The following is a 23,578-nucleotide window of genomic DNA, read 5'->3' on the forward strand; positions in this document are numbered from 1 at the left end:
AACAACCAGCTTGTATTTAGCTTGTATTTAAAATTCACAAATCCGTATTTTTATAGATGTAGATTCCTATTTCAGAAAGTTAGCTCTGCCTTGGGGGCTGGGAATATGGATCTTTGCAAGCTCCCCAGGTAACCCTAATGACAGATAAGAGAACTACTCAAAGTCAACACTGGCAACTCAAAGGCAAAGCATGTTGCCTTTCCGACGGGCTCCATCTGGCTCTGAAGGAACCCTCTAATCTTTGGGGGGGTCTCAGTTTTCCCTGAGTGTAAAACCTTGGACACCTGCACCATGACTGGATGTGACCAAGGTGTAGAACAGAGGCAGGGAGTCAGGGGGCGGAGAGCTGACACAGTGAGAAGAGCAGATGGCAATGCCATTGAGTGTGGCAATGCCTGGGGTGTGGCAGAGCCCTGGAAGGGGTTGCTGAGACCCCGGGTGCCCTCTCAACCCTCAACTGCCCGTGTCTCGGATTTGATTCATGGGAGTCCTTGGTGGAATCTGAATATACACACATGTGCCCGCATGTGCACACACCTTCATACACAGAATGCACACGCACCGATACACACACGTGCCCACACATGCACACAAAGACACGTGCATGCACATCCACGCACACACCTTGTCCTCAGAGATGGTCCCCAGAATATGGACAGACCCATTGTGCTTCCACCTCCTCCCACCCCCAACCATGCCCCTGCCACGAGCCCTGAAGCTTCCGGGCAAAGAAATCAAACAAAGGGAGGAGAATGAGGGAGAGAGTCCTTGAACCTCTTTGGTCATTAATTAGTATATGGTTTGAGCAAGTCAGTTCCCCTCTCTGGGCTTCAGTTTCCTCATGTGTAAGAGCCACAGCAAGACGTGCAGTGAGAAAGGTTTGGAACGCCATGCCGGGTGCCACACCCGCCAGTCAGCACCCCTGCCAAGGGATGAGGGTTGGGGAGGCAGCCGTCTGGCCCCAGGGCTCAGAGAACCACTGGGCCCAGGGGTGGGACACAGACATACAGAGGCCAGTGTAGCAGAGTAGTCATAGCTCAGACTCTGGGGTCCCCTGCCTGGGTCTGAATCCTGGCTCCACCCCTACCAGCTGTGTTACCTTGGGTGACCTCTCTTTGCCTCAGCTTCCCCATCTGTAAAATGGGGGTAATGACAGTCTCTACCTCCCAGGTGTGAGGACTGTGCTGCTAGGGTGCCTGGTACGGAGCAGGTACCAGCAGTGTGGGCACCCTGTCCTGATCAGGAGGCAGGAAGCAGCCAGCCCCACCCATAACAAGGGAGGCAAGATTCACCCCGTTACATCCTCTGGGTTCCCTCTCTCACTGCCCTCAAGTTTCGGGCTCTGGTAAGCATGGCAATGACAACAGGGTTCTTCCTGAGTGTGGACATAAAGTGAGCACCTCCTGCCTCTCCCCCACCCCTGCCCCAGCATCACTGGCCCCCTTACCCTGTGCTATTTTGCACCCTAGTCCCTGTCACCTCCTACATGCTGTCTGTTTACCTGCTTACGTATTTGCTGTCTGCCGTCGTCCCCCACAAGAATGTAAGCTCCCTAAATCCAGAGGAGGGGTCCTGACTGTCTTGTTCACTGTTGTGTCCTCAGTGCCTGGAACATACCTGGAACAGGGTGGGCCATTCAATCAACATTTGTGGGATGAGTGAATGAATAAACAAACAAATGAAAGGAAGGAAGATAAAGCAATTTTTTTCAACTTCTGCACAGACTCTGGGGTCCCCTGCCTGGGTCTGAAGCCTGGCTCAGCAGTTCCTGGCACAGAGTAGGGGCTTAATAAATATTTAAGTAATAGAGAAAGGAGAGAATGAGAGAGGAATGGTAGAGATTTGGACCGGCATTGAGCCAACCTCATCCTGGCCTAGAGCCAAGGGCTATGAAAACCCTGCTAAGGACCAGCCCGTGGCCTTGACTCAGCAGCCCCCATCACCTGGCCACGCCTCCACCGGCACAGAGGTCCTTCTGTGTCATCCTCGTCACGTCCTTACCATCCATGGCAGTCAGATACCCCCATGCGGTGGGGCTGTACTGGGCATTTAGGTACAGGGGTCCTGCAGGAACAGTGGGGCCATGCAAGGCTTTGGATCCTGTGTACAAAGCTGGGCTTAGGGAAGGTCTTGAGGGGGCAGCTGAGTACACGGGGTGGGGGCGGGGAGGAGAGAGGGAGCGGGGAGGCCAGGCAGGCACCAAATGCAAGGGCGGCAGAGGCCCTAGGAAGGGACATCCCAGGGCACTGGGAGACTGCAGCTGCTTGAGGAGTGGGAGGAGGAGGGGTCAGCATTCCAGAAGGGTCACCTGTGTGTCTAGAAGATTGGTGGTCCTCAGATAGGCACGGGAAGAGGGCTTGGACAGCTGGTTTGGGGAGAGAGGGAAGGTTAAGGAAGTTAGCATTTTTTCTAGAATATTAACTCTAGGGCACATCTGTCCTTTGCAAAGCTTTTTGGACAGCACGTTCCCCTGAGGTCCTCACCAGCCCCCGAAGAGTGAAGCAGAAAGGATGCTCTTCCCCTTGGACCAGCAAGGAGCCCAAGGCCCCCAGAGAGCTTAACAAAGCTCATAGAGGTCCCAGGACTCCTATCTCCAGATTCACTGCCTTCTGGTCCTCCGGGATGTGTTTATCCTCCTGAGTCCTTGGATGTGAGGGGTCGTGAAATGTTAAAAACAAGGTAAAGGGGGATGTTTGTGGTGAGAAAGAAACCGAGGTCTCGTGAATCACAAACTTGGCACTGAAGTTTGCCTTTGAGGGTTTTACAGACTTAGCTGTGGCCCCCAAATCTTTGTGAATGGGAAGCATTAAAAAGAATGCTAAATTTCAATTCTAAGAGGCCATCAATTGCACAGTGCACCGTCACTTTATGAACCCCCAAAAGATTTTTAAAAGGCGATTAAACTGGGACGCACGGGCATCTAGAAAAGTCACATCCCAATTTCAGAGACGGGAAATGTACAAATGTACAAATGCACCTTAGAGCTTACTGACTGATTGTAGTGGTGTGTTCTGTGAAACCCTGAAGCGTCAGGCAAACGCCCTGGAAATATCATAACCAATTATTGAGATGCTTGTAAAGATTTCTCCTGTTTGGCCTCTAAGATATAAGTAGACCCTGTATTGTCAATAGCACTGTTGGATTTGGATGCCTACGCTCCCTCATCAGCCCTTCCCGTCCTCTGCTTTGTGTATGAGAACCTCATCTTTTCAGCCTGAGTGAACAGAACCTCGCATCTGAATGGCCCCGCATAGTCTACAAACTTATGTGGGTTAATCTCCACCCTAACCTTGGCAGCGGGTCCCATTTGCCCATTCTCGCCCTCAGCAGACACCGGTGAGCCTCGGGACTGGCATCGGAGCCCAAGCCCCATCCCTGACCCTGCGACGCTCCCTCCACATCGCAGCTGCTCCCTTAAGAGGTCATCCCTGGCCCCTGCAGGTGCCTCTGCTAACATGCCTGACCCTCCCTGGCCTCCCACAGACTGGACACGAGGACTGCACTGGGAAGGAATGACCTGATTCACAACTGGGAGCAGAAGGAAGAGAAGAGAAAGAAAGTGGGAGACATGGAGCTTTGTGGCCCCTGCCCTCCTGGTCCAGGAGTGAGTGGGGGGGGCATGGGTCTCCACCCTGGCTGAGTGCCCTTGGCCACATACCCTCCTCTCTCTGGGTACCTGTTTTTGCAAAATGGGGCTGGTTGGAAGGGGTGGATATCTCTGGGGTCCCTTCCAGCCCTGCCTTTCCAGGCTTCCAGTAAAAACCCTGAGAGCTGGGTCTTGGTGGACAGGGTCCAGCCAAGCCCCCAGGTCTGTGGGCCCTCGACATGGGATATCCGTGTCCGGTTGCTGCTTCTGGAGAGCAAACCTCCTTTCCCTCACCCTCCCTCGGGGAGGACCTGAGGTAGGAACCTGGGGCGGTGGGCACCACCCTGGCCTGAGGGGCCAGAGTCCTGGGTCTCTGCCTGCCAGCAGCTCGTGTCTCCTTGGCCGGTCACTTCTGCTCTGATTCTCAGAGTCCTCCCCCTGACTCCACCCACCATCTGGGGAGGGATGGGGTGACAACCCTTGCCTCTGGCAGCAGGGAAGAGGACAGGGAGCAAACTAGCATTCACAGAGTGCCCACCCCTTGCCAAGCGCTGTGCTAACGCTGTCCGTACCCCACATAATCCTCACAAAAACAACCTCTCCGGAGAGTACTAAGCCTCACTCGCTCCCGGCAGCCTGACCTGGAGCCTATGCTCTTGACCCCCAGGCCACCCCGCTGCTGTGGCAGCTTCCATTCCTGCTCCAGACGTTGCGCCGGTGCTGCCTGTGGATTCTCGCTGAATCTTGCCCACAACTAGGGGCAGGTCATGGTTACATCCCCATTTCTCAGATGAGAAAACAAAGTTCCAAGAGGTTACATACCTTGCCTGAGGACACACAGCTTCTGTTGAGGGTCTGTACACCACACCCCTGGCTGGGCACTCACAGTTATGACCTCCTTCTTAGCTCACACATTCTACTGTATTCTTGCGGACAAGATGGAAAATGCAACCTAGTCACCAGGACAATGAGGAGAATTTGTAAATAAATGAATGAGCACATCCTATCAACACAGGTCAGTGGTTTGACACCAACCTGGACAGTAGCTTCTCACTTCCTGTCTTGGTGTCTGGTCCTTGCCTGTTAGGTGAAGCCATGGCGGGCATGTTAGCCCCATCCACCACAACACTCAATTGAGAGGAGTGGACACAGACAATCTCTTTTTAATTTCCATAGGCAAGGAGTTTGCTTGTGAGACCATAAGTTTCTCTCATAGGACAGTCTTTAAATAGGATCAATGTAAGGCTTCATCTGTGGGTACTAAGAACCAACTGAGGCAGAGGTGATGAGCTGTCTCCCAATATCTGTTTTCTCTTTCTATGGTAATAGAACCCTCAAATTTAGCTGGGCACATGGCCTTCCAGAATAAAAACTACATTTCCCAGCCTCCTTTGCAGCCATGTGTGGTCATGAGACCAAGTTCTGGCCAATGGGATACAAGTGGAGGTGCCAGGCGGCAATATATCATGCTCTTCCTGCCCTTTCTCTTCTTCCTCCATCCTGCTGCTTAGAAAGTGGACATGGGGTGAACTGTCCTGGACACGCAGAAAAGGGCCATACCCCAGGGAGGGTGGAGCAAGAAGAGAAGAGAAGCCTGCGTCCCTGACATCAGCACCTGCCCAGGACCACTAACTCCAGGCTGATTGAGATAGTTGGTACCCCCTTTAAGCCACCTTTATTTTGAGTTTCTGGCACCAGAGCCAAACTAAACCTTACCCATAAACTGACTCCACTAGATGAAGACATAAGTGTCCCCAAACAGGTGTTATCAGATTCAAGAGTTCAGGTCTGCATGAATTAAGCTCAATAATAGGATGACATGTACTCAAAACATCTGATGCAAACTTAGGCTACGTTAATGGAAGCATAGATTTTGCAACGAAGGGAGGGCATCTGATGGAGTCCATACTGGTTTCCTTCTCATTTTATGGACTTCGACCAGCTGGAGTTCATCAAAGTCAGCATCTGGATGGAACCAAAGGCACTGGAGGAACCAGGGATGCTTGGCCTGAAGGATTCTCAAAAGTGCCTAGCAGAGCCCTGCAAAGGCTGCCAAGAGGAGAGTCAGTGGTGGGAAGGAAAGGCCAGGGCCTGGGAGGAAGAGGACACAGGCTGGCATCCTGGGACAGGCCGAGGAAATGCAAGGAAAGGCAAGGGGCAAGGTCGCTGCCCATGGGCCACTCACTTCCATCAAGGCAAGTCAGGGGCCATGTGTGTGAGTCAGGCCCTCCTGCCCCACAACCATGTCCCCCACCGACCTGCAGTGACAGAGTCTGCCAGGCCACGAGTGGAGAAAGATCTGTTGCATTGGGCCCAGGGGCCCCAAGGAATGTAGCCCCCATTGGAGAGGAAGACGGCTCAGGATTGGGGGCACCTCTTTAACACCTCGAGTTCTCATGGACCCTGTCCCCACACACCCCGTAGGTTCACTGTCTGCCGAGGGATGCAAAGTCTGGTGTGTGCAGCCCTGCCCCCGGGGTAGGAATACTGCCTCGGGTCATAGAAGGGACCAGGTGTCCCAGCCTCAGTTTCTAGGCCATGAAATTTAAAACCACCTCTTACCTTGCCTGGGTTTTTTCATCTCTCAATGGGGTTTAATAAAGGGTAACCCAAAGATCAACATAAGAAGACAGAGAGATGGTGCCTGTAAGCCCCAGCATGACGTTCCTGAGCTGATGCTTCTCTCCTGCCCGGCAGGAGGGGCTCACAGCTGAGGCGTGACAGTGCTAGGGGCCCCATGGCAGGGAGGAGACAGCCTTTGCCGACTTCACCATTCTGCTCAAGACCCAACGTCTTAGCTCTCCACTCAGGGCCTATTTTTTGCCAGCCCTTCTCCTGTGTCTTTCTCTTCAGACACCCAGGGAAGGGAAGCCACGCCTGGAGCAGGGGGAACCTGGAGGGGCCACTTAGCCTGTTCACAGGCCAAGGCCTACCGAGGCAGGACTGTACGAGGCAGGCCTCCTCCGAGAAAACTCCAGACTTGGGAAAGTCAAAAGCCCCACCCCCCCAGAGGTGGTGACTCTGTAGGGCTGGAAAAATCCGCGTTTTAACAAAGTTCCAGATGATTCTTACTTGGTGTAGACTCTAGAGTCTGAAGGCTGCTTGGCCAGGTGACGCCCCAGATCTCTCTCGCAGCACAGATGGTGTACATCCCGCCAGGCTCCATGGGTCTACAGACCCGCCCACCTGCCGGGACATCCCCCTCCAGCACGTGGCCGGATCGGGCAGCTCCCGGGCCTCTGGGCTCAGCGCTGCTGGTGCCTTCCGTGATTTATGGCTGAGACTCCCACACACACTCCAGGAACAGGAGAAGCCAGCACACTATTCACAAATTAAATCCAGCCCTCCTTTCCTCCCAGGTAGTGGGCCCATCTGATGATAGAAGAGCTTATGATCAGCTGTCGTCAAATTAATCTCAATGTCAGAGAAATAATAGCAGCCGTAAATAAGACTGAGTGTGCCCGGCTCGCCAGCTGGTTAGGGCACTTTATAAAACAGGGCAGCGCCCTTCATACCGCACGGTCTGTTTAATTCCCCCAGCCACCTGCGCAGAGGCTGAGCACCGGCTGAGGAGTCTCCCAGGTGTCAGGACCAGCACCCAGGGTGGCGGGTGGAAACCCCAGCCGAGCAGGGCTGCTGGCCGTTTCCTGCCCCGACTGCTTCTTCTTCCACCTCTGCCCAAACTGTCCTCATAACCGCTGCCAGGTTCTCAGGGTTGAGGGGCCACCAGCCGTGCTCAGTCCTCCCCGCGCCCCTCACACAGCCTCCCACCTGGGTGCCCTCCCCTTTCTCACCTCTTACTGACAGGGACCTCAGCCTTCAACATCAGATCTAGGCCCACCTCCTCCACAAAGCCCACCAGGCCACATAGCATCCCAAAGGAGCTGGGCGATGTTTGTTCATCCATCACCAGGCAGCTATAGCAGAGACCACGGCAAATCAGGGGTGCCCCCCTCAGTAGCCCACACAGGCCACTGCCCCTCCCAGGCCGCAACAAGGGCCCATGGAGACAGTGGAGCCCTGAGGACGGTGACAACTGGGGGCCACAGGCTCTGCTGGGGCACGTGGCCATGCGCAAACCCGGTGGCGTTATCCTGGCTTAAGGCTTGTTGGAATATTAATTGTGTGAATCCAGTGATGGTGTCCACCTCATGGGGTTCAGGAGACATGTCAGTGGAAAGAAGGGGAAGTGGACATTTAAGTTGTATCTCCAGAGATAACGTGCGTGGGTATCATGGTGTCGCTGTGTATACTCACATGTGTGAGCAGCAAGTGGCTGTGTGCATCTATTGTCACCTGTGCATGTGACTGTGTAATGTTCTGTGTGTACAGATATTTATGAGTGTCGATGAGTGGACTGCTGACGTCACGCAGGTGTGTGGCCTGTGTGCGAGTGTGTAAATGTGTATGACTCGGGAACTGTGTACAGATGGGCATGTGTCAGCCTGAGCATCCAGGTGCACTATTATGTGCACGTCACGTGCTAGACGGGTCATGTGCAGTGTGTCAAACGCAGCTGTGGGTTCCGGGGAACAGGGGCTCACAGGTGGGTAGGGAGAAAGCCCAACCCGAGGAACCTGGGCAAGGTCATAAATATAAGAAGGTAGGAGGAAGTCCTGAGCAGAGTGGGGTACAAGTCCCTCCAGTGGCCAGGAGCTCCCTCCAGGGCCACCTCGGCTCCCTGGCTGCTGGCAGAGCTTCCCCGGCTAGCCTGCAAGGGTGGCACTGGGAGTGAGTGACCGACTCCCCACTGACCTTCTGATCTTAGAGTATTCTCTCGAGTAGGTAAGGATGGCACTCCCGGGAGGAAGACTGGGCTGGAGAGGGTGGGTACTTTGAGACAAGCAGTCACCTACTGATGAGCCATCTTCTGCAGCCTTTTTCTCAGTCTCCATTTCCCCTCAGTATAAGGAGTTGCTTTTAGCCAGTCTTGAGCTAGATGACCTGGCTCCCAGGCCAGCATTTGCCAAACTGTGCTCCATGTTCAAGACATATTTCTAGGAGTCACACACACACACACAAACACAGACACACACACAGAGTTCTGTGTTCAGATAGTTTGGGGAAATGCTACTGAAGCAGAACCAAAAGGGGGTTCTTTATTACAGGACTTATCAGAGCCTTTAATAAGCTAATAGACATAAGACAGGGGTATAGTGTGTAGCATTTTTTCAAATTGTTGGAACACATAACCCTTTTGCATAAACAGCTTTTAACAGCTCAAGAGGTCCCAGGATTTGGTTGGACAGTGTGTTCGGAAATGCTGCCCCAGACCCCTGCTTCAAGGGTCAGCTCAATCCCCACATTTTCCAGGTCTCCCAGATACCACGTTCCCCCCCCTTCCCCTCCTCTGAACTGCTCCATCTCAGCAGCAGACCATGATAACATTATTATTATTATTATTTTATTATTATTATTATTATTATTACTATGCTCCATTATTATTATTCTGGGGGTCTGTCAGGATTCCAGCTTGTTTTCTGGGCCTTCAAAGGCATCGCCCAGGTCTCACCCTCAGCCCTTATTTCATACCGGACATACCAGAGCTCAGCGTAGACCGCGTAGACCGTGTGCACTTCATTCTTGACAAAGGCCAATCAGCCACCAGCAATGCTGATTAGCAGGCAACACTGATATGGTGACAATTCCGAGTGACAAGGGCCCAGCTGCCCCACAGGACATTAGCCTCCTCCCTTGTCCCCTCTGCAGTACTCTGCTCCTCAGCCCGCCCTATGCCTTGCAGTCCTTGTGCCCTGCAGCCCCTCTGCCTGCAACACCCTGCCCCCCAACTCCCCCTGGTCAGCCCCACGCATCTTTTAAGACTCAGCTCAGCCTGAGCTCCTCCTGAGAGAGCACACAGCATGTACCTTGAACCACACTTTCTTGATTGTTCAAGGGTCTGTTTCCCACGGGACGACACCCCTAGGGCAGTTAAAGTGCTTAGGAGAGCGCCTGGCACAGAGCAAGTGCTATGCGAGCATTTGCTGATGCTCATGTTGTTGTTATTGTCATCGTGCCTCCAGTGCCTGCAGGGCACCTGGTCGGATGCCGACACAAGGTACACATCTGTGTGGTCAGAGATCAAATCTGAACCTCATTATAACCTTGTTGCAAGGGTTACTAGGATTGTCCCAATTTTACAGATGAGAACACTGAGACTCAGAGAAGTTTTTCCCCTACGCTTTGTTCCCCTTACCAAATTCAAAGTGCCTCCTAGGAACAGTCAGGGGATCGTGTACGTGGCAACTACCTAGCAGGTAGCCGCGTATAACAATAAGCGTAGCCCCGTGCTCTGTGCCAGGTGTCATGGTGGCTGCTTTCTATCCACCGTCTCATTTGACTCTCACTCAGCCTGGCAGGTGAGAACAGTACCCAGTTCTGCAGGGAGAAGAACCAGTGCCTGAGAGGGTTGCCCACTTCAGAGGAGGCCACAAACCCTCAGCTCCTCCAGGCAGCATCCCACTCTGTGTGGCCCTCCCAAGGGGTGGCACGTGGACCCATGGGAGCACTCAGGCAGTCCAGCTAGGCAGAGGGGTGGGAGGAGGCAGGGGGTTACAGGGGAAATGGCCGGGGCTGGGGGAGAGCAGGGAAGAAGGGGACTAGCGTGGGTGGGATGACAATGAAATGAGAGGGCCCGATGCTCCAGAAAAGAAAAAGAAAAATCAGACAAGGTAACAGCCACAGGACTCTGAACATTCACCTCTTGGATCAGATCTGGGCCTATGTGGGAGAGGGGCAGGGGGCGGGCAGACCTGATAGCTCCCCCAGGCAGCAATCTGCAGATCACTCCCTCCTTGGGGAGCAGCTCCATTTCTGTCTTCTCCAGGAGGCCCTCCTGACTTACCAGGCCTCAGTGACTTCCCATCCCGGGCACCAACCCTGGCCAGCTGCTCCAGGCTGGGCCACACTTTCCAGCCAGCATGACCATCGGCCTGGCCCTCAGTGTAGCCCAATCTGCATTCTCCACCCCACTCCAGGGATGCTCGGGGGTCTCCCCAGCTAGGTTGTGGGCCAGACGCTATCTGTGCCTCGGTTGCTCACAGCCCAAAGTAGAGTCTCAGTAACTGCTTACCCAGTGAAGCTGAAACATGCCAGTTCTTGTCTGTTCCCTTCGCACTCCCTTTGGACCCCTTAGACTGTTCCAGGCCCAAACAAACAGGGATGTGTGTTCAGAGGGCATGGGGTGAGTGAGGAGCTGAGAATGACCACCTTTTGCTAAGCACTTCCCAGAGGTCCGTGTGCTTGTACTTTAAATGCATCATAACTCTCTTTCACCCTCACCTCCCCATGACACTAGTATTAATAGCAATTATCTCCATTTTTTTCTGATGAAGAGACTGAGGCTCAGAGAGGTCCAAAGTCACCCAAAGTAGGTGGCAAGCCCAGGCTTGAACCCTCCCTGAGGCCAAAACTTGTGCTTTCCTTGCTACCGCTTAATCTCCCCCACCGTCCTGGAGGGGGCCCAGCAAGCACAGCTTGGCCCTGCCTGGGAACAGGCCTCAAGGTCAAGGGGGCCCTGAGTTTCTGTTGGGGGTAATGAAAAAGTTTTGGAAGTAGAGAGTGGTAATGGTGGTACAACATGATGGATGTACTCAATGTCACTGAAGTGTACACTATAAAATGGTTAAAATGGCAAATTTTATGCTATGTATATTTTATCACTGTAAAAAAAAAAAAAAAAAAGAGTCCTTACAGTATCATGGACAGCCCTCTGCTGAGTGTCCCCCACAGGAAGGCCCTCCTCCCACGCCAGTTCATGGGGTTGTCTCCGTCTGCTGCCCTCTCCTCTCAGACCGTGGCTCCCACTCCTGGCCTTGGCTCTGCAGACTAGGAGTATATGTGAATCGGCCACCATGTTGAAATGCCACCCTTCTCCCTCTGCCCAGTTAAACCCCATGCTGTCTTCAGCCTTGCCCAGTCCTGTCCCCCACAAAATGCCCCTTGACCATCCTGCTGGAGTTACTGGAGCTTGGGCCGCCTCCAGCTGGCCTAGAGTCAAGACCCGAGAAGAGCGCTGGCCCTCGGGGTCAAGCGGCCCGGGTCCCAGTCCTGACCAGGCCCCTTGGGAGCTGGCTTAGCTACTCCAGCCTCTGGACAGGCTTGGGTTTCCACTTCTGCAAAGAGGAGGCCTTGGATTACCCAGGAGCGCCCCTCACACTCTTCCCCAGGAGGGCCCAAATGTCAAAGGGGTGTGAAACGACCCCAGCCCCCCAGCCGTAGGGGTATGGACTGGCCTGGAGTGCGTGAATGCAATATGTCATTAAAGTCCTATGTTTTCACTCAAAAGTCCATGCAAAATTTGTAACTGGTGGCATACGAGTTCCTTGCTTAGTTTAATATAAAGATCTCCTTTTATCCAAATTTAGCAAGAAAACTGAAAACCACGCTGTGTTTATTCTGTGGTGTGGCAAGGCCCTTTTTTTGACCCAAGTCAAGGGTTCTGCCCTTTGTCCATTGCACACCTGTCCAGTCTCCCGTCTAGTCTGGTGGGTAAGCCAGGCCCACCCACCCAGGCGAACACAAGGCAGGACTCTGCAGGCACCGGCACAGACTTAGCAAGTACCCAAGAGATGGGTGCTTCCTGCTGAGAAGTGAGGCTCAGTGACGAGACAGTGCGTCTCTAACTTCCTCCTCCTACCCTCTATCCTTCTCACTCCTTCTTTCCTCCGCCCCTCTCCTGCGGGAAGCTTGGGCTGGGGGGGACCCTTCAGGATGGGATGGAGATGGGCTGGGCAAACACCGTCCCAGGTTCATGTCTGGGCTCCTCCTCCGCCTACGCCATCACACTCCCAGCTCACCTGCTCAGGTGGGGGCTCATGGCTGTTGCTCCCTTTAGGCCCACGTGACCTCTCTTCCCCTCCCGCCTCCTGCAGCCCCATTCCTCCCGGTGGGGAGAAGGCTGGATTCCGCAGGTGCCAGAGGGCCCAAGCTCCCTCTCGGGGCCTCCTACTACCTACCTTCCCCTCCCCCTCCAGCTCCGGCTGTGGCTCTGTGGCCGCCCTGCTTCCTGGCACCGCTGCCTGGGAGCCTCAGTTTCTCCTCAGCCAAAAGCAGTCAGGCAGGAGCCGCCTCCCAGGCCCAGCTTCCCTGTGGACCAGCTGACAGAACTCCTCTTCATGCCTAACTCCGTCCTATGCCCCGAGGGACTTGAGTCCACCAAAGGTGAAGCCAAGGTTGGGCCTACCCACCCTGGTGTCCAAGAGGGGCTCTGGCCACCAGCAACTGAACCAGGGCCAAAGTCCTGTCCAGCTACCTCTTCTGGCTCCCTCCCTCAGTACCAAGTGAGGCACACACGCCGCTGGGCCAGGGGTGACCAGCAGTTCAGGGAGCCTCGAGGGAGGGAACCGGCCCGTGGACCCAGGTCTTTCCATCACCGCCTCCCCATCCCCAGAATTGGACCTCTCAGCTCTGGGCGGCAGGGCCGTGCTGGCGGAGGAGTAGGCCCGCCCAGGCCAGCTCCCCTTCCAGGGAGTGCCAGGGAGACTGAGGGCCCCGCAGGAAGGGCCACCCCTCGGCAGAGGGAAGCCCGGTGCCCCCAGCCCCGGGCGGGTGGCCACAATCACCCATTAGCACCCTCAGAGTCATTGTTGTAGGAGGCAGCACGATGGTCCTGGGGGCAGGCAGCATGGAGGGGCCCCTGAGCAATGGGGAGGGGGTGGCCTGGAGGCCCTGGCAGATGCGGGGAGGAGCGCTGGAGCCAAGCAAACAGGCTGTGGGGGGACGGGGAGCCCTGAGCGGGCCTCCACCCCCTTCTCTCCCACTCGCAGCCCCAGAGAAGGAACAGCAGCTGCTCCAAAGCTTCCTGCCCTTCCTTGAGACAGGTGCTGGCTGAGTCCTCACTTCCTCCCAGCCTCGGAGAGCTCCTCCACCCCCTCTCCTCCCGCAGGCTGGTGCTGAGTCAGCAGCCGCCACTTCCTCTCCTCCACTCCACTGCGTCCCCACCTCCTGGGAGGCGCAGCTGAGCCCTTCCACGTGGGCGACTTCCCGGAGGGCTGACTTCCCTGCTGCCCCGAAGTGGCACACCTCAGGGGGAGGTTTAAAGGAAAGGATGGCAAGAGGAAGCAACGACACCCCAGGGAAGTTCTTGCTCACGAGCCGAACGAGAGCAGCAGCCCAGGAAGCAGGATGGAGCCCAGGCTCAGGACTCCCAGGGGGAGAGCTCACGGCCGGGAGTCCCTGCTGCCCCCCTGTCCCTCCGAGGGCGGCTGGTGGGAGGGCAGGTGCCTATCTACTGAGCACCAAACTTCATGGCTGCTGCCCAGTGAAAAGGCCGAAAGACAATGGAAATGTAAGTTATTCTCATCAAGAGGAAATCACAGCTTTTTAGAGCAGGAAGGGGCAATTAGGGGCAATTATCTCCTTTGGCAGATAGGAAGTACAGACCCAGAGCAGTCAGACTCGCCAGCATGTCACACGGGGGGTTACTGGCAGGGCAGCCTCAAAGCCGGGCTGCGCCCACCGTCCTGCACAGCCTGTCTGAGCACTACCTCCTGAATAATAGGCCATTATTGTTACTGTTGTCTCTGGCTGGCTTCTTCCTTCTTTTCATGTGTATTACTTCACGTGACAAGTCCTGTAAGGCAGAAACAATGGACCCATCGTCCCCATTTGACCGATGGGGGAACTGAGACCCCATGAAGGAAGCAGACTTGCTCAAGATCACAGTGGACGTTTGTAGCAGAACAAAGACCAGAACCCAGATCTCAGAAGAATTTATCCAAATCTTCCTTCCCCACACCCTCTTTCCTGCCCTTCCCTCCCCCTCTTTGGGCCCATTGATGGAAGGGGCTGACGGTGAGCAGAGAGGCCTGGAAGCTGTCAGATTCCACTAACCCCCTACCCTCCAGTGGCCAAACAGCAGCCCGCGGGAGGTCACAGGTAGACCAGCAGGAGTGGCCCGTGACCCAGGGCCATTGGGTGCCTCACAAACCACCAAGCCCGAACGCAGAGCCAGCATTCAAGTGGAATATGGTGAAGCCATTCAAAGTGATGCTGGTGAAAACAGCTTAGCAAAACATGAAAAGGCTTTCGATATGTTAAATGTGAAAAACTGGAGAATGCAGAAGCGTATATTACTGTTTACAGCTCTACAAAAAAGACGTATATGAGTATGAACAAAAATGTGGAAGGCCTTTCACTAAAGTGATCACAGAGAGGTGGACTCCTAAGAGATTTTTTTCCTTTTGGTCTATTTTCTAAACTTTCCAAAATGTGATTCTACTACCTGATGATATAACATAGACAGAATCTGCGAAGGCATCGCAATGACCTAAGGAAGCTTGGGAAATGTGCTCATGACTTGGGAGCCAAAGTCCTCAAAGGGCGACACCTGGTTATTTAGGTGGCAATCAGAGCAGAGTGCCCCCCAGTTAAGCCGGCCAGGCCTCCTCCGAGCCAGAGTCTGCAGGCTGAAGGACTCACCACGGAGTTCCAGCCCCTGCTCATTCCTACCCAGGAGTCTCTCTGGTCCACTATGCACCTTCCCTGGCTCTCAGCCTCCCCTTCCAGGAGGAGAGCTCGAGGTTGGGGACTTGACCTGCCTCACAGCATGGTCGTCTGCAGGCTGGACAGAGACCTCTCCCAATGCGGACAAATTGATGCCCCCAGACATGGAGGAAAAGCAGGGATTCCTTTCCAATGCTTGTCTTGGTTTCCAGAGGTTTCCTAACAGTGTACAGGCCATGGAGGCAGTGCAGGGAACCACAGCCAGCCGGCTAGTCACCTGGCATCCACTTCTGGCTCAGCCATTTCCTAGCTGGGGGCGGGCAGGGATGGACTTTCCCCACCCTTGGCCTCAGTTGCCTCCTCTGGCCCCCAATTACCTCCTCCCGGGCTGTGTTGAGGAGGAAAGAAGATAACAGAAGAGAAAGAGCTTTGAATTAGGGAAAATCCACTCTCTGCAGACAGGACGAATCCTGAAGTCGGAGCCCGGGCCCCCCCTCTCACGCCCTGCCCTTGTCCCCAGCTGCCAAACCCCTGCCCCATCCTTCTCCCCGACTCTGCTATCCTCCTCACGTGGGGAGGGCCGACCTTTTCTGCAAAACTGTGGAGGCAGTGATCCTGCCACCTGCCGGCCTTGGGGTTCTCTCTGCTCAAGAAGGGTGAAGTTTGATAAAAGTTGTTCCAACTGAGATACGGGGGCACAGCTCCCTGAGGGGGTCAGTGTCGGCAGAGAGGTTGCTGAAAGTGTGACCTGCATAACTAAAGATGCATCTGTATAGCCAAATAAGGCACGGAGGGAGAGTTTTTTGAGGGTGTGTCATGTAAATATGATACATTTTTATCATCAAAATTAATTTTCTACTCCATCCGGGTACTAGAAGTCTCAAATCCCAGGACATTGCCATGGTCCCCTTCCCTCTGCCACTTTCTGCACCTCAAATTCTATTTATCTGCACGCTGAACTAACCTATCCCCCAAATTGACTGTTCCTCCCATCTTCCCTGTTTGTCTTCATGGTCTTACATTTTCCCAGGCACCCCCAGAACTCCCGCCCCTGAGCCCCTCCCCATTGACTCAGTTCTGCTCACTTCCTCCTATGGGAAGGCCCCTCTTGCAAGCCCTCCTCCCCCGGAGCCCTGGTTTGGGCTTCCAACAGCCCTGGATGCCCACCACGGCCTCCTCCCCGGCTCAGCCCCCTGGGCTCACCCCCTGTCATCAGTTGCCAGAATAAGAAGTTGTTGAAGCACCACTCTCCCCAGACAGCCCCCAGTGGCTAAAGGAGCAAGTCCAAACTCTGCCAGAGCTTCCAAAGTTCTTCAGAAACTGACTTCAAAACATCTTCCAGCCTTTTCTCCCTTATTCTCCCAACCTCATGTTGCTTATCCCCTGGAGTTGTGCTCTCAGGAGAACCATTCAAAGACAGGACAATGGTCTCAGTGCCTCCCGAAGATGTGTAAGGCAACAGGTCTGCACACATACCCCGAGACACACACACACAGACACACACACACAGACACACACACACACACACACACACACACACACACACACACACCCTCCTCATAAGCACTTTCTGTTCTTGGCAAATCAGCAGAGCCACTTGGCCTTGGCCAGAGTCTCACTCCATTCCGGTCCCCACCTGGAGCTCTCGCTCCTCTCCCTCCTGTATACATACCAACCTTTGAGGTACATCTCAACCCCACTTCCTCAGCAAGTCATCCCTGACTTTATTTGATCCCTTGGCCAGTAAATTCCTACAGGTGTGGGGGGACGGGGGCAGCCACCTAGCATGCCCTAGGCACCCGCTCTGTGCCAGGTGCCTTTGAAAAGTCTGCACACCACACACCCTATCAGGTAGGTATAATGATAGGCATTGTTTAGATGATGCTCAGAGCAGTGGCCTAAGTTCACCCTTCCCAGTCAAGACTGGCGTAGGACTCGACCACTGGACTGCTCCAAGCTCCTCCCACCTCAAGTCAGGACGTTCTTGCCCTCCGTTTGGGTGCTGTGGCACAGAACATCTCAGCGTCTGGTTTCCTAAGCATTCATCTTCCAGCCTCAGCATAAGCCTCAGGAGGGCAGGCACCCAGGTCCTACACTGCTTCACTTGGCCCCAAGTAGGAATTCAATGAACACTCATTAACTAAATGCACAAACAAGTGAGTCAGTGAATGAATGAATGACTGAATACATGAAAATACAGGCATTGCAAGTGGTTCGGCTGTGGGGTTCTGAATGTTTGCTTTTAGTTTTTAAATCATCCAGAAAATCTGAGCCTCTCTAAGGTAAGCTTTCCCCTCTGATTCTCTTAGAAATATATTGGTTCATCTGTGGCCAAACCATACCATACTAACAAAAACTAATTCACATTCATATTATGTTAAGCCAGGAATTTTTAAAGAGCTATTTAGATTCAAAGAGAAACCAAGGCACAAGTGTCTTGCACATTTGAGCAACCGTGGTCAGCTAGGACTGAGACATCCAAAGTCACTCCCTGAGTCGGAGTCAAGGGCCTGTGTCTCCTGGCCAGGAAAGGGGTTTCACATTGCACTTGGATCCAGCACAGAGCTGTTGCTTCCCTAGCCCAGAAAAGCATTAAGGTTTCCAATGGACACCCCAGGCTGCTTATTTAAAGATGGGAAGGACATAGTGGGTAGGGCAGGAAGTGAGCAAACTATGAAAGGAAGAGAGGTGAGAGGTGGCCCAGTCTCTGTTATCAGCATATTAGGGCATGGAGACTCTTGGTGGTCTTTTCCCCTAACCTTGAGTGATTAATAGTATTTGCTGATTTATGAGAAACTATTATTCAAGTAAGCTCCTCAATTAGGTGGACCTTATCTGATGCTAGTTTCAGGAAAGAAGTTCTCTTATTCAAAAGGAAAAGCCATAAACAAGAACTATGTTCCATCTTATTACAAAGTTCGGTGTAGGATCTATGCAGCAGAAGACTTTTCCAAAATCTTTTAGAGTTAAACTTTATTAAAACAGGTACACATCTGTTGGCTGAGAGAGTAGATATAAAGTACAATGGCTTTGTAATGACTGGATCATCCAGTCAGAGGAAAAGGCTCCTTCAGATAAATATGTTTATTCTGACAATCGGGATGAAAACATAGTATGCATTTGATAAATTGCTAAAACATGGCTTCCCACTAACCCACTAACTTTCTTTGTTATTACTAGGTTACTAAAGCATCCTCAAAACGTATTGACCAAATAATTCCAACATACATAACATTCACTTAAAGAAATAAAATCTTAGAGTTGCTTAATAGCAATCTAATGAACTACTGCTCTCTAGGACAAAAATGATAGCAATCACCTGAGTTGGGGTAGTTTTCCTTATTGTTGAGGTTGGTTGGAAGATGGTTTATTTTGCTTTCTCAAACTAGGAACAAAATTAAACATTTCATTAAAACCAAAATAAAATGAGAAGGAAAGGAGAAGAAGGAGGGGGAGAAACAAAATCCTTGAAGACTTGCATATCCCTTCTTACAAAAACTACAGCATGAGCCTCTGCTGGGAACTTGCATGTGTGTCCATGTGTCACAGTAAATCAGCTCAGCTTTCCCTTCTGGGCTGGAGAGAGCATGAGAACAAAGGGCCAGAGCAGAAAGGGCAGCCATGGGGGGAGAGGAGAGCCGCACCAAGCCACAAAGAAGGCAAGGAAGCGCTGTGGTCAGGCAGGGGTACGCCTGCCTGGGAAAGGAACGCTGGCAGGGGGGCAGAGGCGGGCCAGGAGACAGCCCACAGGAGCGAGGAGGAAGCACGTTGGCCCAAGGAAGAGCGGCTCCAGAACGATGACCCTTTGAAGGAACCGTGAATTTCTTTAATCAACTAATTTCCGTGGTGACTAAAACGCCTCATTTGTCAAGGCTTGTTCTGAGCTGAAATTGAATAGGTGTAATTGACAAATGCTTGAATTTGGGTTCCACTCTGGGGAAAAAAATACCTCTCCACTGGCTCCTCAAATATAATTATGGAAAAAAGACATATTTTAAGGGCTCTTCTTCCAATTCAATTTGGGGTAAGGTCATGACTTGCCTCCTGATCTCCCCAACACACTCTGACAATGGCAGAGACCTGGCTTTCTTTCTCAGGACGGGCACTACAGCCACAGATGAGGCAGCTGTCAGGAAAGTAGGCTGTAATCAGCTTTAACTGGCTCACAGCCTACAGAGGGCACAGACCCTCTTATTCCTACAGTAACAGGTCAGGCTGCTGGCCCTGGGATGAAGGTGGGAGTGGTCTGAGTTGGTTTCTGTTTCAAACATCTTCCTTATGCAGGATCTCAATGTAAAACTTACATCACAGGTCCCAACAATTTAAATATGCACACAGAAGAGGGTACTTTAAAATTCCAGATCATGGCTTCAACTGCATGTAACATGTCACCCCCAGCATGATTTATAAGGACAGTAAATCAATAAAACAGTAAAATGAAAAGTTAAAACACAACTGAAAATGGGTTTTTCAGGCGAGTCTGAAATGCTACAAGATTGCTAGTTAAGAACAGTATCCCTTTTCTCAACCTAAGTGTTACAGCCCCATCTCTTCACCAGCATCATAAACTGAGTGCCCATGTAACTTGGAAACTGAGATGAAATGTGGAGGCTATTGGGTGGGTACACAGGTAGCCAAAGATAGGAGTTCCTTCTATGCAGTAGAGCTATTTTGGTGTGACAGGACAACTGACCCACCCCCGCATTGCCCCAGACATCTACTGTAGAAAGATATGGACTAGATGAGATTAAAGTCACCATATCTGTACCACAAAACAAAACAAAACAAAACAAAAGTTTAAAAAAAAAAAAAAACCAGAAGGCATTCACTCAAATCTTACAATGGGAGGTGGGAGTGGTGGGTGGGTGGGTGGGTGAGGGTGGGGATAGAAAAGCAAGGGGGAAAAATCTAAACAGCAGGATACAACAATAAATGGGAAAACAGCAAGAGAAAAAGCACACTAGGTTAATATAGGAAACTAGTTCTTTATTGAGAGATTGTATATTAGTATTAGTGGATTCTGTGTGTAACAATGTCGTCATGCACACGATACAAAAAAAAAAAGGCTGGGCCCACCATGCTTCGGAAGGGCAACAGAACAAAAGCAGCGTACAATGAGCAGATGGCCCGGCTACACGAGCACAGTACGTTTCAGCAGGGTAACATCTCTAACCGAGCGCTGTACATTGTCAACTGGGGGATGTAAAAAAATACAGATCATGCTTTAGTTTTAGTACAAGAAAAGGTGAAAAAGATACACAACCGAAAGGATATTTGATACAGAAAAAATTACCCACAAAATAAGAACAGGAAGTAATTCAGCACAGCAGAACACGCTATCCCTGTTTAATGGAAAACCATTTTGCTGGGGATCCTTTTTCTTTTCTTTTTTCTTTTTTCTCTTCTCTTTCTTTTCAGATTGCCAAATGGCAATCTGGGGAGGCCACTTGGGACTTTATTTTGGAAGGGCCCTCGAAGTAGGGGCCTTATTCTTTATTGCTGCTGTTTTGTTTCAGTTTTCAAGCAGGTCTGGCCAGCGAGGCAGCAGAAGGGAGCCGGCTGTTAAAGGGGCAGCTCTGAGGGCCAGGGCGGATGTCCAAAGATGCTCTTGACATTGTACAATTAAACAATTAAGACACCATGGCTATGGCTCCCCCTTAAGTCAAGGACCTTGCTACACCAAATTTTCAGGGTAGCAGCAACTGTCATTTCATCAAAATTTTTCATATCTATATTTATTATTTTTTGCCTCTGACTAATTGTAATCTCTTCACTTATGCCTGGGTGCTACCAGGAAGCTAGCTGATGGCCACCCAGATAAGTGGGAAATGGGGTGCTACAGCCTCCAAGCCAAGGCAAAAGGAATCCACTTAACAGGGATTTACAGTGCAATGTACTCGGCTAAACAAGATGAGATACAAAAATGGTTATTTCTCTACATCTATTCTGAAATGGCCTACATCCTATACTACTACAATGGAAACTAAAAGGAACAGATTTAAGCTGGCAAGCTATCTAATAGTTTTACAAGAAGATTGTGGTTTAGGACCTTGTTGAGTTAAGCATTAGTATCCTCTATCGGAAGGTCATGAATTCTTACCACATTGTGCTAAATTTTACTCACAGCCCAATTAACCCTCAGCCCTTGAATTTCCTATGGGCGTGTTTGCCATGGAAGTAAACTTTGACTGACTGGCAGAATTTGTTTTCTTGGGTGTTTTTTTTTTTTTTGAGGGGGGGGGTGTATTAAAAATAAAATTTAAAGGCAGCTGAGCAATTTGAATTTCAAAACATGGAATCAGCATCCTGCAATGGTATTTAGAGATTGGTGGTATTAATGAGGATGATAATGATTTAATCAGGATAATTATACTTTCAGGCTCAACATCCTTCTTAATCATTTTTGAATTTCTGCCTAGTGTAATGTTCCACACCCGTTTTAAGAGGAAATGCCAAGTAATAAGATATAATTGTGTATTGGGGGAGGGGTTGGCATTTCAAGGGAGATCTCACCCAGCCCCCCCATTCCTATTCTTCACACACCCACTCCACCACCGCCCCCCACTGCTAGGCTGGCCTGAGATAGGGGATACTGCCGCTTAAATAGCAATGCCTTCCTCAGATGGAGACAGGAGATGGTTAAGAGGGGTGTCACAATACAGCTAAATGCGGAGGCAGAAGGGTCACAGCGCACACAGCAGCGAGTTGACCATTCACTGAGCTACACAATGAAGAAAAAAAAAGATTTGATAAATGCAGAATGTCATCATTCTATCATCACACGAAAAAACTGTGGTTCAAACAGGCCTAAGGGGGCCAACCTTGCCTTTTAGGTTCTGGGGAGAGGCTGGGGCTGGGGACAGCTGGGCTGAAAGAAGGAGGGCTGGGCTTTCATTCTCCTGCCCAGTCGGGCCCCCGGGGCGCACTAAAGCGCCGGCTTGCGACGCCACCCCCAACTCTGACTTGGTGGAGCAGCGCTGGCCGCAAAGGGAAGACATCATTCTGAGCTTGAGGGAGGGGGAGTGGGGGAGGGCCTCAGCCAGCAGGGATTTCAGCAGACGTGGAGTGGGAGAGGATAGCAGAAACATTTCCAAGAAGAGAAATGTGAGTCCAGAGGCAGAGTACAAAAAGAAAAAATAATAATAATGAATCTAAATGCATCTCGGATTTGCTTTGGGAGGTAGGAGTTTCTGATTAAAAGAAAATGGAAGAAATGTGAAGGGAGGAGAAGAGGGGAAAATCAAGCTATTGTTGTAGCAGAATGTAAGGGAAAGGGGATGTGGGGCAGGGGACCGTGCAAACACACCCCATATATCACAGTTAAAAACAAAGCCGGCGCCGGCCTGCTGCTTTGTCAACGCCTGCCCGGGGCAAAGGCCTGGCTTGGGGGCAGCGTCCCACCTCGTCCTCACACACAGCGCAACAGCCAAGGGCCGGCACCCCGCTCTGGCCCGGCCCAGGGGTGCACAGCAGTGCACGTCTGACTCTCCGAGGCGCGCACACACTTGCACACACTCACATACACACACACACACACACACACACACACAGCATCTTGAACCCATAAATGCAACTGTCATACAAAGACCATGGGGTGGGAGGGGTAGCACAAGGGCGATACACAAAAAGGGTTAAAGGGGAGGAGAAGATGGGACGGGAAATCGTGCAAGTGCCCACGAGAATGCGGGGGCTGGGGCATGGCATAGGGCAGATGGGAGATGCAGATGCCAGGTCCCAGCTAACCAGCCATCGGTATCAACGACCAAATGATGGAGAAACACAAACAAAAATGACACGAAACACACACACACACCTCAAAAAAAAAATCACAGGAAGCCAAGTACGCTTACACACACAAACACACGCGCGCGCGCACACACGCAGTCCTGTATCTCTCTCCGTCCTTCGATCACACAGGGCTAGGTATTGGGGGAAGGGGCTATGATTTGGGGGAACCGGTCCGCCGCAAAGAATAAATAGTGGGGCTGGGGAGGGAGGGAGGGAGGGACTCAAATCGCCAAATCCTAACTTCACTGCAAAAGCTCCCACGAGGGCAGCCACCTCCACACTGGGGGTCCCCCCAAAAGGGAGAGGGGAGAAGCCACCGCTCGCCCCGCGTCCTCGCGGGTGTGCCCTGAGCCCTCCGCCGCCCTCGGCGCCCGCCCCCACCCCGGTGCCCGCGGCGATCCACGCTCCGAAGCGGACCCCGAAAGGAAAAAGCGATACCTCTGTTTCGCACAGAGCCAAACACTGGAAGCACGAAATAGCCGACGTGGACCAGGACCATCCTGGCTCCTCGCGCGGCGGCGGCGGCGGCGGCTGCGCGCGGGCCCTTTGTGGCGCGGCTCCGGGGCGCGGGCGCGGGCGGCGGCGGGGCTGCGGGAGCCGCCGGGGCGGGAGGCGGAGCGCGGGGCGCGGGCGGCGGCGGGGCGGCGGCTGGCGGGGAGACAGATGGCCCATGGAAAGGCTCCCTTCCCGGCCCCTCTCGACATTCAAAGGCGCTGGGGCCGCAGCTGCCGCCACACAAAGGCGCGCACAGCCAATGGG

The 23,578-nt window shown here is 52.4% G+C and overlaps 1 protein-coding gene across 3 annotated transcripts in view; it reads right to left on the reverse strand.

Annotated features, from left to right (window-relative positions):
- The window catches only part of ARK2C (arkadia (RNF111) C-terminal like ring finger ubiquitin ligase 2C), a 108,270-nt gene extending 84,902 nt beyond the window's left edge, over positions 1–23,368 (reverse strand). For all 3 annotated transcript variants that reach the window (XM_007197196.2, XM_057527306.1, XM_057527305.1), the window contains exon 1: positions 23,258–23,368. In XM_007197196.2, the coding sequence (XP_007197258.2) occupies positions 23,258–23,318 (61 nt within the window). In that variant the 5' untranslated portion in view covers positions 23,319–23,368. The remainder of the gene's footprint in view (positions 1–23,257) is intronic.
- Positions 23,369–23,578: the final 210 nt, after the last annotated feature.

This window comes from Balaenoptera acutorostrata, chromosome 13, assembly GCF_949987535.1.
Source record: "Balaenoptera acutorostrata chromosome 13, mBalAcu1.1, whole genome shotgun sequence".
Taxonomy (NCBI): Eukaryota; Metazoa; Chordata; class Mammalia; order Artiodactyla; family Balaenopteridae; genus Balaenoptera; species Balaenoptera acutorostrata.